The sequence below is a fragment of the Hyperoodon ampullatus genome, assembly GCF_949752795.1.
Source record: "Hyperoodon ampullatus genome assembly, chromosome: 14".
NCBI lineage: Eukaryota > Metazoa > Chordata > Mammalia > Artiodactyla > Ziphiidae > Hyperoodon > Hyperoodon ampullatus.
Window position 1 is genome coordinate 87,212,996 of NC_136927.1, and position 13,962 is coordinate 87,226,957.

Genomic DNA, 13,962 nt, shown 5'->3' on the forward strand with positions numbered 1-13,962 from the left:
GAGACCGACCGGCCCCTGGACCTGGAGACCCGAGAGGCTAGACTCCGTCAAGTGGCTGCTCTGAGCTTCGGTCACAGCAGAAGCCAGCTTTTCTAACGGCTGTTTGTGGAGATAGCACCATCCCTGGTTGAGGATTTAATTCTAATCAACTTTTGATTGCCAAACATTTTACTACTGTTGCAGTCTCTTCATGAAGCTTCACTTGAGATCATCATGTTTCCATTAAGGTTTGAAAAGGAAAATTCTTTCCAGCCCCCTTTTATGTGACAGAAGCCGAGCCGGGGCTGGTGTAGCTTGCAGCCCCCCTTAATTACAAAAGTTACAAATAACGGAAGTGACAGGACGGGTCCACATTCCTCCTTAGAACGCGGTGGCAAAGTGTTTCTGAAAGTATTTTAAATTTGAACCAATAACAGGAAAAGATGGATCTTGAAAAAAGTCCCACCAAGAGCTTTATAAAGGCCAGGAATTGCTTTCTAGATTACAGTAACGCAAAAGTGAAGATTTCCAAAGCATCTGATTGAATGAAATGAAAAGTTGTCAGAGTCTGTATTTTTTACCAATCTTCAATAATGTAAAGATTACTTTTGATATTTAAGTTCAAACTACTTGAATAATATTTTGCTGAAGAGCAAGATAGGCATTAACATCACGTGTACACTGTCCAAAATGAAGCATTACCATGACAACCGAGGGTGGCCAGAAACCTTGACAAAAAGTCCCCAGACGGCTCCCAACCGCAACAGGTTTGGGAGCCCGCCTCTGGCCCCCAGGGCTCCCCTGTCACTGCAGGCCACACCCACGTCACAGAGTGAGTCTCACGACAGTTGGCCTGTCCCTGCAGCACCTGTGTTCCTGTCCTGCATGTGTGAAATACGAGGGACCCGCCTCTGGGGGCACCGAGGCGGGGGGGTCCTAGCAGTCTGCTTCCAGTGGTGTCATTACCGTTGTGTGTCCATCTCTGCACACGTCTGCACCAGTGACTGTTTACTTTCTGTAGAGAAGCCAGCACCACCGGTCATTGCAGAGCTCTTTGAATTGAAGACAATCTGCTGTGTGCACAGATGCACACCTGCACACGCACGCGCACACACACGCACCTGTATGCAGTGGTGGGTTCTCAGTGAGAGGGTGTCGGCATTTTGTGTCCCAGCTTCAAAATCACGTTTGTAATTAAAACACTTTTAAAAGCAAATCGTTGCTCTGAAGGCTTGATTCTGTAGCTTCGGAAACCCGAGGCTTGGTATCGGGGTCGAATCCCAGCGCATTTGCTCGATGGGGCCCGAGCGGGGCCACCGGTGACACACGGAAGTCCCCGAAGATGTGTGATCTTGACGTCTTGCAGAGAGGAGGTTTTGACACACCTGGTCGTTAGGGTGGGGAGCCCTGTGTCTCTGGTTGGGAGGCGGCGGCAGCGGCGGCGGCGGGGATGGGCTCCTTGTCCAGGGAGTGTGGGGGGGACCCAGGACGCATTTAGAGCAACAGTGTTTAGGGCAGTTTGACAACCTCCGTGGACTATCCCATTTCTCACCACCTCCAGTAATTTACCATAAGGTTTGCATCTCTAGGTCCTCCCTGAGGTCAGATTCCACGTGGCCCCAGTAGCCGCTTCCTTCGCACGATTCAAGAGTCAAAGGAGAAAGGGCAGGACAGCCGATGACCTCAAAGCATGGCCGTTATGATCCTTTAACCACTGTGTCCACAGATGCTAACACCCACCAAAGCTGCCCCCTCAACTTGGCCGCCATGACACACTGGGATGTTGGGTGTTTCTCTCTAATAAAGAGAGAAACTCTAATACAGAGTTTCTCTCTAATAAAGATCCTCGTGGAAGGATCTTCCCGAAACACGGGGAGAAGAACCCAGTACAGCGCCGATGGCCTCCGGGCGCCCCGGGCTGATGTTGCTGGCCACTTGTGCCAATGAGCATGGAGCCGTCCAGCTGGAGGCGTTGCCATCTGCTTGCTGGGTCCTCGTCAGGACCTGAGGCCAGGAAATCAGAACAGGACGAGAGAAGGGCCGGGCATCTCCCGCGAGCCAGCCAGGCCTCCGGGTCGCCGCAGCAAGAAGCCTTCTCTCAGGACACCTGCTCCTGGGAAAAAGTGCTCCCCGCGGAGCTGGGGATTTACAGCTTTGGCAAGTCTCACGTATCCACCAAGAACAATGAAGTGAAGACATTGTTTAAAATGCTAATAAGCTTCCAAAAATCAGAAGCGAGAATAGCCCTCCTCCTGTCTACCCTTGCGCAGTGCTACCAGGGGAGGGGACTGCTCAGTGAAGCCTTGCGTCCTGTGTGGAGCTATCGGCCCTGCAGGAGAGTTCAGTCAATAGAGAGTTCCTACTGGCCCTGGCTTCATCTTCCAAAGGATCTTCCTGTGTCCAAAGTGGGTGCGAAGATTGGGGTCCCCTGATAAAAGGGCCTGTCACCAGACCTGCAGGACATGAAGTGGTGTTTCCCTCAATACACGTCATCTTTGGGCCTATCTTGTACATTCTCAGTGTTGGTTTCTTCACGACGTGAAAATGCCATTTTGGTATTTCTCGGTATGAGTTTCCTGGACCGTCAGCCCTCAGCTGGATGCACTGCTCCATTCCATCTTTGTGAACCAACCACTCTGGGCCAAACGTCTGGTGAAGGGCTGCTTGGTCTCTGCAGAGGGTGACAGCGCACAGACAGGGGCCTTCCCCCGTTGTGCCATGAACACTGTGGGTCCTATCCGTGCAGCACGAAAACGTCAGGCGAGAAAACACGTAGTGAAATGGATTTATTGTTATAATTTTATAATATGTAATAACTGTCAATATTCCTCTATATAAACTGAATCAACCATTCTCAGGTTTTTTGGGAGGCCTGCACAGATCTGTGGAGATAAATGTTAAGCGCTAGCCCTGAATAGAGATTCTTTGCAAATGGGTGGTAGTTGACATTTGTACTGAACAATTTTTCACTGTCTGCTGCTCTGGCCTGTCTGGCGAGGACTGCAAATCAGCTGTGGATGTGTCCTTGAGACCAGGCGTCAGACGTTTGGCCTGTGTGTTCTGTAGGATGGCCCCGTTAACGGATTGTTTCAGAAAACTGCTTGTTACAGCGAAGACGGGGCTCGGGGGCACATGAGATGGATGAAGGGGTCTGGGTTCTCCGGGCAGCGAGGAGCTCTGATGGACTCTCGTCCCTCCTGGGGATTGGAGCCTGTTGCTGGAAGCAACGGAATGCCCAGAACACAGTGTTCACTTGACTCAGAGGTCCCTGTGCCTGACCTGCTGCCCTGATGGACTCTCTTCCCTCCTGGAGATTGGAGCCTGTTGCTGGAAGCAACGGAATGCCCAGAACACAGTGTTCACTTGACTCAGAGGTCCCTGTGCCTGACCTGCTGCCCTGATGGACTCTCTTCCCTCCTGGAGATTGGAGCCTGTTGCTGGAAGCAGCAGAATGCCCAGAACACAGTGGTCGCTTGACTCAGAGGTCACTGTGCCTGACCTGTTGCCCTAGGTGCCCAGCAGCTGTGCGCTTCCCAGGAGGGTGAGCTGAGAGGAGGTGGTGATCCCAGTAGCCACGGTGGCTCCTGGCAGAGGGACAGAGTGTCCACATGACTTTAATGTCCTGGGAATGCCCAGGTGCATAGATGTGGGGCTCCACCATGGCCATGGTGTCTGACTGTGGGGACCACAGAGCATCAGCCCTGCCAGAGCCCGGGCCTGGTGTCCTGGGTGCTTAATCTCCACAATTACCATCCAGTCTGACCCATCGAGGAGGAAGGGGAGGCGCAGGAAGGTGGGCTTGCCTGAGGTTTCAGAGCAGGTAAGTAGAGGACATGGAATTCAAACCTTAACATACGGTGAAACTCACCCTTGTGTGCAGTTGACAGATTCATACCATCTTGTAACCATCAACACAATCAACATATATAGTTTAATGGCAAGGTTCAAGTGGGAAAGGACTGTCTTTTCAACAAATGGTGTTGGGAAAACTGGATATTTACATGCCAAAGAACAGAATTGATCCTGACCTCACACCATATACAAAAATTAACTCAGAAGAGATCAAAGATCTAAACAATAAAACTCTTAGAAGAAAATATAGAGCTCAGAGTTCACAACTTTGGACTTGGCAATTATTTCTTGGATATAACACCAAAGGCACAGGCAACAAGAGAAAAAAACCCAGACAAGTTGGACTTTATGAAAATTTAAACACATTTTGTGCATCAGACACTAGCATCAGAGTAAAAAGGCAATGGGAGAAAATATTTGCAAATCAAACATCTGATAGCAGATTAATATCTAGAATATATAGAGAACTCCTAAAACTAAATAACAACAACAACAAAAAAACCTGATTCAAAAATAGGCAAAGGACTTGAATAAACATTTTTCCAAAGGAGATATACCAATGGCCAATAAGCATGTGAAAACATGCTCAACATCATTAATCATCAGAGAAATGAAAATCAAAGCTACAACGAGATACCATCTCATACCCATTAGGATGGCTAGTATTAAAAAAAAAAACAAACCCAAAATCCAGAAAACAACAAGTTTTGGCAAGGATGTAGAGAAACAGGAACCCTTGTGCACTGTTGGTAGGAGTAAAATGATACAGCCACTGTGGCAAACAGTATGGCGGTTCCTCAAAAAATTAATAATAGAATTACCATGTGATCCAGCAGTTCCATTTCTGAGTATTTGCCCCCCAAAATTGAAAGTAGGGCCTTGAAGCAATATTTGTTCAGTCGTGTTCATAGCAGCATTGTTCACAATAACTGAATTGTGGAAACAACGCAAGCATCCATGCACTGATGAATGGATAAGCAAAATGTGAGGTAGACGTACATAAAGCAGAAGATTATTCAGCCTTAAAAAGGAAGGAAATTCTGACACGTGCTACAGCACAGATACAACTCGAGGATATTATGCTAAGTGAAAAAAGCTAGTCACAAAAAGACAAGTACTGTACAATTTCATACATAGGAGGGACTGAGGGTAGTCAGATTCATAGGGACAGTAGGTAGAATGGTGCTGGGGTCAGGGACAGAGGGGGTGGGGAGTCAGTGTCTAATGCAGACAGTTTCAGTTTTACAAAATGAAAAGTCTGAAGATGGATGCTGGTGATAGCTTCACAGCATTATGAATGTATTTACTACCACTGAACTGTACATTTAAAGATGATTAGGATGGTAAGTTTTCTGTTATGTGTTATTTTACCACAATAAAAACAAATTGGAAAAAAAAATCAGCGGTCGCCAGGGGTTACGGAAGAGGGAGGGAAGGACAAGGCAAAGCACAGAGGATTTTCAGGGTAGGGCAGATGCTCTGTATGATGCTGTAATGGACACGTGTCACTAAGCATTTGTCTGAACCGTGGATTCAAGACAAAGCATGAACCCTGATGTAAACTCTGGACCCCTGGGGACATGATGTGTCCACGTAGGAGCATGGATTGTAGCAAACACACCGCTCTGGTGGGGATGCGGATGGCGGGATGTGGATGGTGAGGAAGCCTGTGGGGTTGTGTGGGAACACTACTTTCTGCTCAGTTTTGGTGTGAACCTAAAATTGCTCTAAAAAAGAAAATCTATTGTTAAAGAAAAAGAAAACAACAACAAAAGCACCTGCCAAACTGTTTTCTCAAGTGGCTGTGTGCCATTTTGTATTTCCAACACCAAAGACTCCACAGCACTTAGTATTGTCAATTTTCTTTTCTTTGTTTTCTTTTTTTTTTAGCCATTCTAATAGGTGTGGGGTTTTTTTGTTTAAAAAATTTTTTTTTCAGTACACGGGCCCCTCACTTTTGTGGCCTCTCCCGTTGTGGAGCACAGGCTCCGGACGCGCAGGCTCCGGACGCACAGGCTCAGCAGCCATGGCTCACGGGCCCAGCCGCTCCACGGCATGTGGGATCTTCCCGGACCGGGGCATGAACCCGTGTCCCCTGCATCGGCAGGCGGACTCTCAACCACTGCGCCACCAGGGAAGCCCTAATAGGTGTGTTTTAATTTGCGTTTTCCTTATGAATCCTGCCGTCCACCACCCTTTCCTGCACATCAGGCATCTGGACACCCTCCTTGTGAGACGTTTGGGCACGTCCTTGCCAGCTTCCTTGTTGCCACCCCTGTGCCCACAGTCGCTGCACCCCCTGCCTTTCACCTGAGGGAGGCACTGAGGCTCAGGGAGACGGGCTGGGTTCACAGAGCCCACGCTGGGGTGGGCGCTCGGACTGGCCTCCACGATGCCCGTCTACCTGTAGCTTGTTTCCTTACTGTAGATTTTTCACGGAAACTAGTGAAAGTGTATAAAGCTGTGTTTTTTGAGCCCTCCCAGGGCACAGGCTCCCTTGGCTCGGGGAGAGGAAATGTGCATTAGGGGCCCCTCTGAGGTCACTGCCTGGAAGGGAAGCACCATCTCCAGGTTCTGGAAGGTTGGCTTCCGTGTGGCCTCTGGTGGCAGCTTTTTAACTTTTCAAGACTTTGGACAAGTGACACCTGCCTGCTGGCCCCTTCTCAGGGAAGCCAGATTGGTTTTCTTACTGTTCTCTTGCCTGGTTTCACAAGGCCCAGGACAGTATTGCTGCGGGGGTGGCGACCGCGGTCACAGGTCACAGAATGGCTTCAGGCTTGCCGTTCCCACCGCTTTGGTCTCTGGAATCCTCTAGATTCTCAAAAATTATCAAGAACCCCACAGAACTTTTGTGTTATGTGAGTTTTATCTATGGATATTTACCACATTATACATTTAAAAATAAATATTAACTAATTTAAAAATAACAAACGCATTTCTTATTAACACAAATAATATTTTTAAATGAAAAACAGCTCGATTTTCTGTAACAAAAAAAAATTAGTGAATCTTTAGATCATAAAACAATGGATACAGAACTTGTGGTATTCCATCCATCAGAATATTATACAGGAGTTAAAACGGATGGGTTAGAGCTACATGTGTCAACATGAATAAAAAAACAATGTTGCATAAAAGAATACTTTTCACTTTCATACCTTTCATAAAAAGCTTAAAAACAAATTTTACATACACACAGATTGATAGTAAACCAAGCATGCCTGGAGCAGGGAGTCACATGTCACTGTCAGTGTGGGGCTGGGAGGGCACATTGCTCCAGATGTGTGTGTTCTGCTCTGCAGAAATGTACAGAGGTGTAAATGATGGGGAAAACAAAAGCAGTGGGAGGGCAGTGCCTCACATTTATCTAGTCCAGGTTTGTGGAGGGCAGCTGCCTTCACTCTGTTCTGACTGCACACATCAGACAGGGGATGAGCGGGCAGCCGCGACGCTGCTGTTATAGGTGGGTCTGGGGAGGATGGAGGGCAGTAATGTCATCACTACTGTGGGGGAGGGCTGGGGGACCCCCCAGGGCCCAGGGGACGATAGGGGGTCTGGGGGACCCCCAGGGCCCGGGGAGGATGGGTGGCAGTTACTGAGCGGGGTCTGGGGGCGCGGGGCCGGACCACTGCCTAAACCCCGCGTTGTGCGCCGCACGCGCCCCCACGAGACCACCGCTCGTCTGGAGGGCGCTGGGCCCACGCGCCAGCGTCCGGGGCTGCAGTCGGTCACCTTCCCCCCGGGACGCGAACCTGAGAGACCCCGCCCCGCTCCCCGCAGGTGTCCCCGCTCGGCCAGCCCCACGGTCCGGGGGTTCCGGGTCCAATGCCCACCGCTCGGCCCGCGCCCGCCTCGCCGTTCCCGGCGCCGCCGCTAGGGGCCGCCGCCGCGCCCCTATGACACAGCAACAATAGAGGCCGCTCTGGCCCGCACGCTGCCGGGCCGCGCTTCCGCCGGAAGAGAGCCGCCGGCACGGGGGCGGGCCTGGCGGCGCGATGGGCGGCCGCCCTCGCCAATCGCCCGCGGGACAGCGCCCGTCCCTCACCTGACGGGGCCCAATCGGCGGCGAGAGAGGTAAGTGGGGCGGGGCAAGCGGGGGCTTCCGGCGGGGCCCGGCAGGCGCCGAGGAGGAAGAGCGAGCCCTGACGGCGCCTCTCTGCTGAGTCTCGGCGCGGCCCAGGTGCGGGGTCGCCGGGGGCGGGGACGGTTACGGAGGCGGCCAGGGGCGGGGCCTGTGCCTTCTGAGGCCCCCGGGCGGGCGCCGGGTCGGCGGGGGCTGGAGAGGCTGGGGGCCGGTTGGGGGCCGAGCGCGGGCGGGTGTTCTCGGGGCCTGACTCTCGGGCAGCTCGGCCACCGCCCCGGGCCTGCCGCGGCCGTAGCCGAGGGCATCGGGCGGTGGGGCCTGCGGGTGGGAGCGGGTCGGCCGGCCGCGGGCCTGCGTTTCCCCAGGTGCTCGGGTTTTCTCTCCGAAGGGAGCGAGCCGGCCGCGCTGCAGTTTACCGGCGGTGTGTCCGATGGAAACTAGGTTTAGGCCCAAGTGTGGTCTCCCATTCAGTGTGGTAGCGGTGTGCCTGCCCAGCTCGAGGTTTTAAATCTTTCGGAGCCGCAGGTTAAAGGACAGTTTATTTAAAAAGTACGGAAGGTGGCGTTGGCGAGGGTCTCCCGCTGTGATGGGGTCTAGATGCAGAGGTAAATTTCGTTGTTTGAGAACCACAAGAAGCTGGGGACCTGGCTCCACGGGCTCAGGTACCGTGGGGTCGGTCCACCCCAGGAGGAGTTCGGCAGCAGCTGTTGGGCGGCTGAGGCCTGTCCCCTTGCTCCCAGCAGGGGAGCCCGTTCCAGTTCCCGCGTAGCGTCTGGAGGTGCTACGGTATTGACCGTAGTTAGGAAGACCACGGTAGTGACCGGCTCTGCATGCTGGTCCCTCTTTCAGGATGACGACTTCAGGCGCTCTGTTTCCAAGCCTGGTGCCAGGCTCCCGCGGGTCCTCCAACAAGTATTTGGTGGAGTTTCGGGCCGGAAAAATGTCATTGAAAGGAACTACTGTCACCCCAGATAAACGGAAAGGGCTTGTGTACATTCAGCAGACGGATGACTCCCTCATTCACTTTTGCTGGAAAGACAGGACATCGGGGAACGTGGAAGACGTAAGTGTCTGGGAGCCTGAACCTCATCCTAAGGACTCCCGTCTAGTCGTCAGGACAGCGTGGTTTTTACAGGAGGGCACCGTGCTCTGGGCACAGAGCAGCTGTTTCACAGTTTGGAGTGTGTTGGTGGGAAGCGTGGATCCACTAGTTTAGTGCCCTCATCAGCTGTTTTCTTTTGCCTGTGGGGCTTCCTAGTCTCAATGATTATATAGATTTCTCCCGTCCGCGTACGTATGTTTAAAACTGAAGATTAGGTGCCTAGAATTGGAGAAACCATGTAAAAATCCTGACCTTTATCACAGCCCTCCCGAAAGCTTTCTCTAGCAGTCATCTTATTTAGTGTGCTTTGTTCTTCAGACTAAATCGTTTTTCGTTAGGTTCGAGAGCCGGTCAGAGTTGACTTTTTTTTTTTTTTTTTTTTTTTTTTTTTTTTTTTTGCGGTACGCGGGCCTCTCACCGCTGTGGCCACTCCCGCTGCAGAGCACAGGCTCCGGACGCGCAGGCTCAGCGGCCACGGCCCACGGGCCCAGCCGCTCCGCGGCATGTGGGATCTTCCCAGACCGGGGCACGAACCCGTATCCCCTGCATCGGCAGGCGGACTCCCAACCACTGCGCCACCAGGGAAGCCCCAGAGTTGACTTTTTAATTCATCTTGGAATGTTGCTCCCAAAACGCCTCTGTTACAAATCCTTCAGGCGCCGGAAGCGCTCCTTCCCTGCTCAGCACCGAGCCCCCCTCCTGGCCCTCACGACCTTCGTGCGGTGCCTCAGACCCTCGTTTGTCTGCCCTGCGGAGACCCTGCTGGTGACGGGCGTGGCGACTTGTTGGCGTCCGTGTCCCGTGTCCTCTCCCCCCACCGGCACTCACTTAGGCACAGGGTCCAGCCTGTTTTCCTGGAGGTTCTGGGGCTCCGCAGTGCTGTTTTCGTGGAGCTGACTCTGCTGTCTTCTACCCTCTGTAGGATTTGATCATCTTCCCTGACGACTGTGAGTTCAAGCGCGTGCCTCAGTGCCCCAGCGGGAGGGTCTACGTGCTCAAGTTTAAGGCGGGGTCCAAACGGCTCTTCTTTTGGATGCAGGTATGTAGGTTTTGTTTGCATTTTGTCTTTTCTCCCTATCATAAAATTAGGTTAGAAGCTTGTTCGCTGGATGGTAGAATTCGCTTTCACAGACCAGCTGGTGCTGACCATGCTTGCCATGGAACCTAAGGATTCCAGTGTATCGCCTTGTGGTGGGGGGCATTGGGGACAGGCTCCGCCAGAGTCCAGACACTTGTAGCTGGGCTTTGGGTGCCCTTTCGAGGATGGAATTCCCTGGCTGACCGACAGGAGTGACTTCCAGGCCGGGTCCTGTCTCTGCCTGTGGTTTGCTCGTCTCCCAGTGGCCCCCCGACCCAGGGTCATGAGCAGCCTGGACCAAAAGCAGGGGTGAGCCTGTGTGGTGTCCCTTGTCATGCCTCTTCTCCCGTGGTGTGCTGTGTGGGTCTCGGTGGCAGTGCACCGGGCGGTCCTCGTACCCACTGGAAGTGGACTTGCTCGTGCAGCGGGAATGCACCTGCGTTTGTCGTTTTGACGGAGGTCGTACCGCTGCCCTCCCCCCAGCACCTTCTAGAACAGGGCAGGAAAGTTTTTCCTCTTTGTGGGCTGGATGGTCTGTGTTGCACCTGCTGAAGTAGTGTGACAGTGGCCGTGGACAGGAAGTAAATGATGGGCACAGCCGTGTTCCAGTAAAACTTTATTTGCAAACACAGATGGGGTCGTGGTTTGCCAGTCGCTGGTGTAGAGCTTGTTTCTCCACAGTTTCGCCAAAAAAGTTGTCAGACTCACACCACCCACTGCATTTTCTGCTCTGAGGTTAGGGCTGTGTCTTGTGTGCCTCCCACTGGCCCCCACCCCGTGACCCTGCAGGCCCACTGCACACACACTCAGTGACTCTTGGATAAATGAGTCGTGGGTGCTTTGTCTCACAGTTCTGGGGGTGCCCACAGGGTGTTGCTGCCTGATGCCCCCCGCCCACACCCAAGTGCTCATAGTCAGTGCCCAGCTAACCCTGGAGGGCCACTGGCTGGTCAGTGGACAGTGGTGTGGTAGCAGGGTTATTTCACGGCAGTACACGTGCTGAAGGATTTGCGGTTTTAGACCGTCGCGGAAAGAACCGTGTCTGGAGGGTCAGGGCGTTGCCGTGTGCTGAGCGCTCCTCGTGCTTTAGTCTCCCCGCCTGTAAAATGGGTGTTAGCACAGCCCCAGCGGGCACATCGGGCTGCTGTCCCCGTGCACCCTGCCGGGGCCTCTCTTTGCTGTGACCGCGGACAGGCGGCCACCTCTCCGGGCCTCAGGCCCCTTGTCAGAACGGTTGTTGATGGGCGGGCTGCTCCCCGCAGGAGCCCAAGACGGACCAGGACGAGGAGCACTGCCGGAAGGTCAACGAGTATCTGAACAACCCGCCGATGCCCGGAGCCCTGGGGGCGAGTGGGAGCGGAGGCCACGAGCTGTCTGCGCTGGGCGGTAATGGTCACCTCCCCGGATGTGCGGTGAGGTCAGAGTAGGTTTCCGCCGACGTGGATCCCTGGTGGCGCGGGCCGGTGGTTTTTAAATGGAAGTAGAGGTGTCCAGGTTAGACGCTCCTGTCGGCAGTTCCCCCTCGACGCTCCCATCTCCACGTGGCGAGGCGGTGTACGAGCCCTACTGCGCTGGCTCGTGTCGGGAGACACTCGCCCCACAGCTCGGGGCAGCCGAGATGGGGGCCGGCCCCGGGACCGGGCGCGCATGCGCACAGCTGGAGGCCCGGGCTGAGCGCCTCCTGTCTTCCAGGTGAGGGCGGCCTGCAGAGCCTGCTGGGGAACATGAGCCACAGCCAGCTCATGCAGCTCATCGGCCCCGCCGGCCTCGGAGGACTGGGTAAGGTGCCGTGGGCCCGCCGGAGCCTTTGTTCGGAGTTGAACCACTTGCAGTTTCTCATTGGCTCTGAGCGACACCTGTCAATGTTCTGTGCCCTGGCCTCCCTGGGGAGGGGGCTGGTTTGACGTAGGGTTTGACCTGGGAGCTGGGTGGGCAAGGCCTTCCAGGGCCCCCAGGGAAGACCCAGTTCCACACGTCGGGGGAGCACGGCTGGCTGAGGTGCCGGGCCTGAGAAGGCGTGCTCGGGGCCCCTGGTCTCCTGGGCTGGCCTGCCTGCTGCCAGCTCCTGTCGGGCTCGTGTTGTTTCTGGGACACTTCGGAAACGCTGGTTACTTTGTACGGGATTTGAACTCCATGTTCCCTTGAACCCAGGTGCATTAGTAGGGTCACGGGATGGGGAAGGGATCTGATTTAGCAGGTCCAGCTGCCAGGACACACCTGAGTAGTCGCTGCTCCTGGGCCCCCGCAGGCCCGCTGTGGTCACCACCTTCCCCTGCTTGCCCTTTCTGCTCCTGGGCGGGGGCGGGCAGCCCTCGGGCTGGGCACTATGTGTGAGCTGGTCTCCTTGCTCCTGGTAGGTGGCCTGGGGGCGCTGACGGGGCCGGGCCTGGCCAGCCTGCTGGGGAGCGGAGGGCCTCCCGCGAGCAGCTCCTCCTCCAGGTGAGCTTCACGGCGCGCATCTGGCGTGGCCGAGTCCCCTCCTCCACGGGGGCCGGACGTAGGAGGTGCCGAAGGGCAAAATAGGTGTCTGGGGGGTTGGGTCCGTCCCTTTTCGTGGTTCCGGCTCTTCCGGGGCCCCGGCAGCACGAGCACGGGGGCAGGACCGATGTGTTTGGCGCCTGGTGGGCGCGTAGCCACTGCAGCGCCGGCCTCGCTCTTGCCAGCTCCCGGAGCCCGTCGGCAGCGGTCACCCCGTCCTCCACCGCCCCTTCCACGCGCGCCACCCCAGCCCCGTCCGCTCCAGCAGCTGCCTCGGTGAGCAGCCCGAGCCCCGCGCCCAGTCCAGGCAATGGAGCCAGCACAGCAGCCAGCCCGACCCAGCCCATCCAGCTGAGTGACCTTCAGAGCATTCTAGCCACTATGAACGTGCCGGCCGGGCCAGGAGGCAGCCAGCAAGGTAACACGTGCTCCTCGGCCCCAGGCTGGGGGGTGAAGGTGCCCGCTGCCCCCCACCCGCCCGCTGATGGCTGCCTGCTTGTGCCCCAGTGGACCTGGCCAGCGTGCTGACGCCCGAGATCATGGCCCCCATCCTTGCCAACGCGGATGTCCAGGAGCGCCTGCTGCCCTACCTGCCGTCCGGGGAGTCGCTGCCGCAGACCGCGGAGGAGATCCAGAACACGCTGACCTCGCCCCAGTTCCAGCAGGTAGGCGCGTGGCCCGGGTGCCCCGCTGTGCGCTCGGAGTGGGGGACACTGTCCACTGCAGCACGGCCCCCGCCAGCGCTGAGCGCCCCTGCGCCTCCCCCAGTTCTCTGCATGGACTCAGGTGCCTGGCTCTTCCTTGCAGGCCCTGGGCATGTTCAGCGCGGCCTTGGCCTCGGGGCAGCTGGGCCCCCTCATGTGCCAGTTTGGGCTGCCTGCAGAGGCCGTGGAGGCCGCCAACAAGGGCGGTAAGTACTTGTCCCTCCGCCTCTCTGCCTCAGTTGAGGCAGAGGTGGTTTTCTCCTTGCGTTTGAAGGGAAAGGCCTCCCCTGTTTGTTTGTGGAGCACGGGGCTGGCTTGTTCCGATGGCCCTGGCCTCCAACTGATTCTCACCTCCCAGCCCCCTGGTCAGCAGGGCCAAGCCAGGGCCTAGAAAGGTCACCTCGTGCTTTTAAATTCGTTTTAGATGTGGAAGCATTTGCCAAAGCCATGCAGAGCAGTGCCAGCCCCGAGCAGCAGGAGGGGGGCGGGCAGGACAAGAAGGACGAGGAGGAGGACATGAGCTTGGATTGAGTTGCCTGCTGTCAAGAGGGCTGGCCTCCCGGCCGTGCGACCTCAGCAGTGGCGTGTGTGAGCGCACCCCTCTCACCTCTGTCCCAACTTGCTATCAATAAAAGTCTTTTCTTTTATCTGCCAACTCTGGTTTGTCTGCGTGCCCGGGGTGGGT

The 13,962-nt window shown here is 55.4% G+C and overlaps 1 protein-coding gene across 1 annotated transcript; it reads left to right on the plus strand.

Moving 5' to 3' along the window:
- Positions 1 to 7,949: 7,949 nt before the first annotated feature.
- ADRM1 (ADRM1 26S proteasome ubiquitin receptor) lies at positions 7,950 to 13,932 on the plus strand. Its single transcript, XM_079720198.1, has 10 exons — positions 7,950 to 8,011; positions 8,765 to 8,978; positions 9,940 to 10,056; positions 11,358 to 11,481; positions 11,788 to 11,874; positions 12,453 to 12,534; positions 12,759 to 12,991; positions 13,081 to 13,238; positions 13,381 to 13,483; positions 13,702 to 13,932. Exons 2-10 carry the CDS (start codon positions 8,766 to 8,768, stop codon positions 13,806 to 13,808), a joined length of 1,224 nt encoding a protein of 407 aa, XP_079576324.1. The 5' UTR covers positions 7,950 to 8,011; position 8,765; the 3' UTR covers positions 13,809 to 13,932.
- Positions 13,933 to 13,962: the final 30 nt, after the last annotated feature.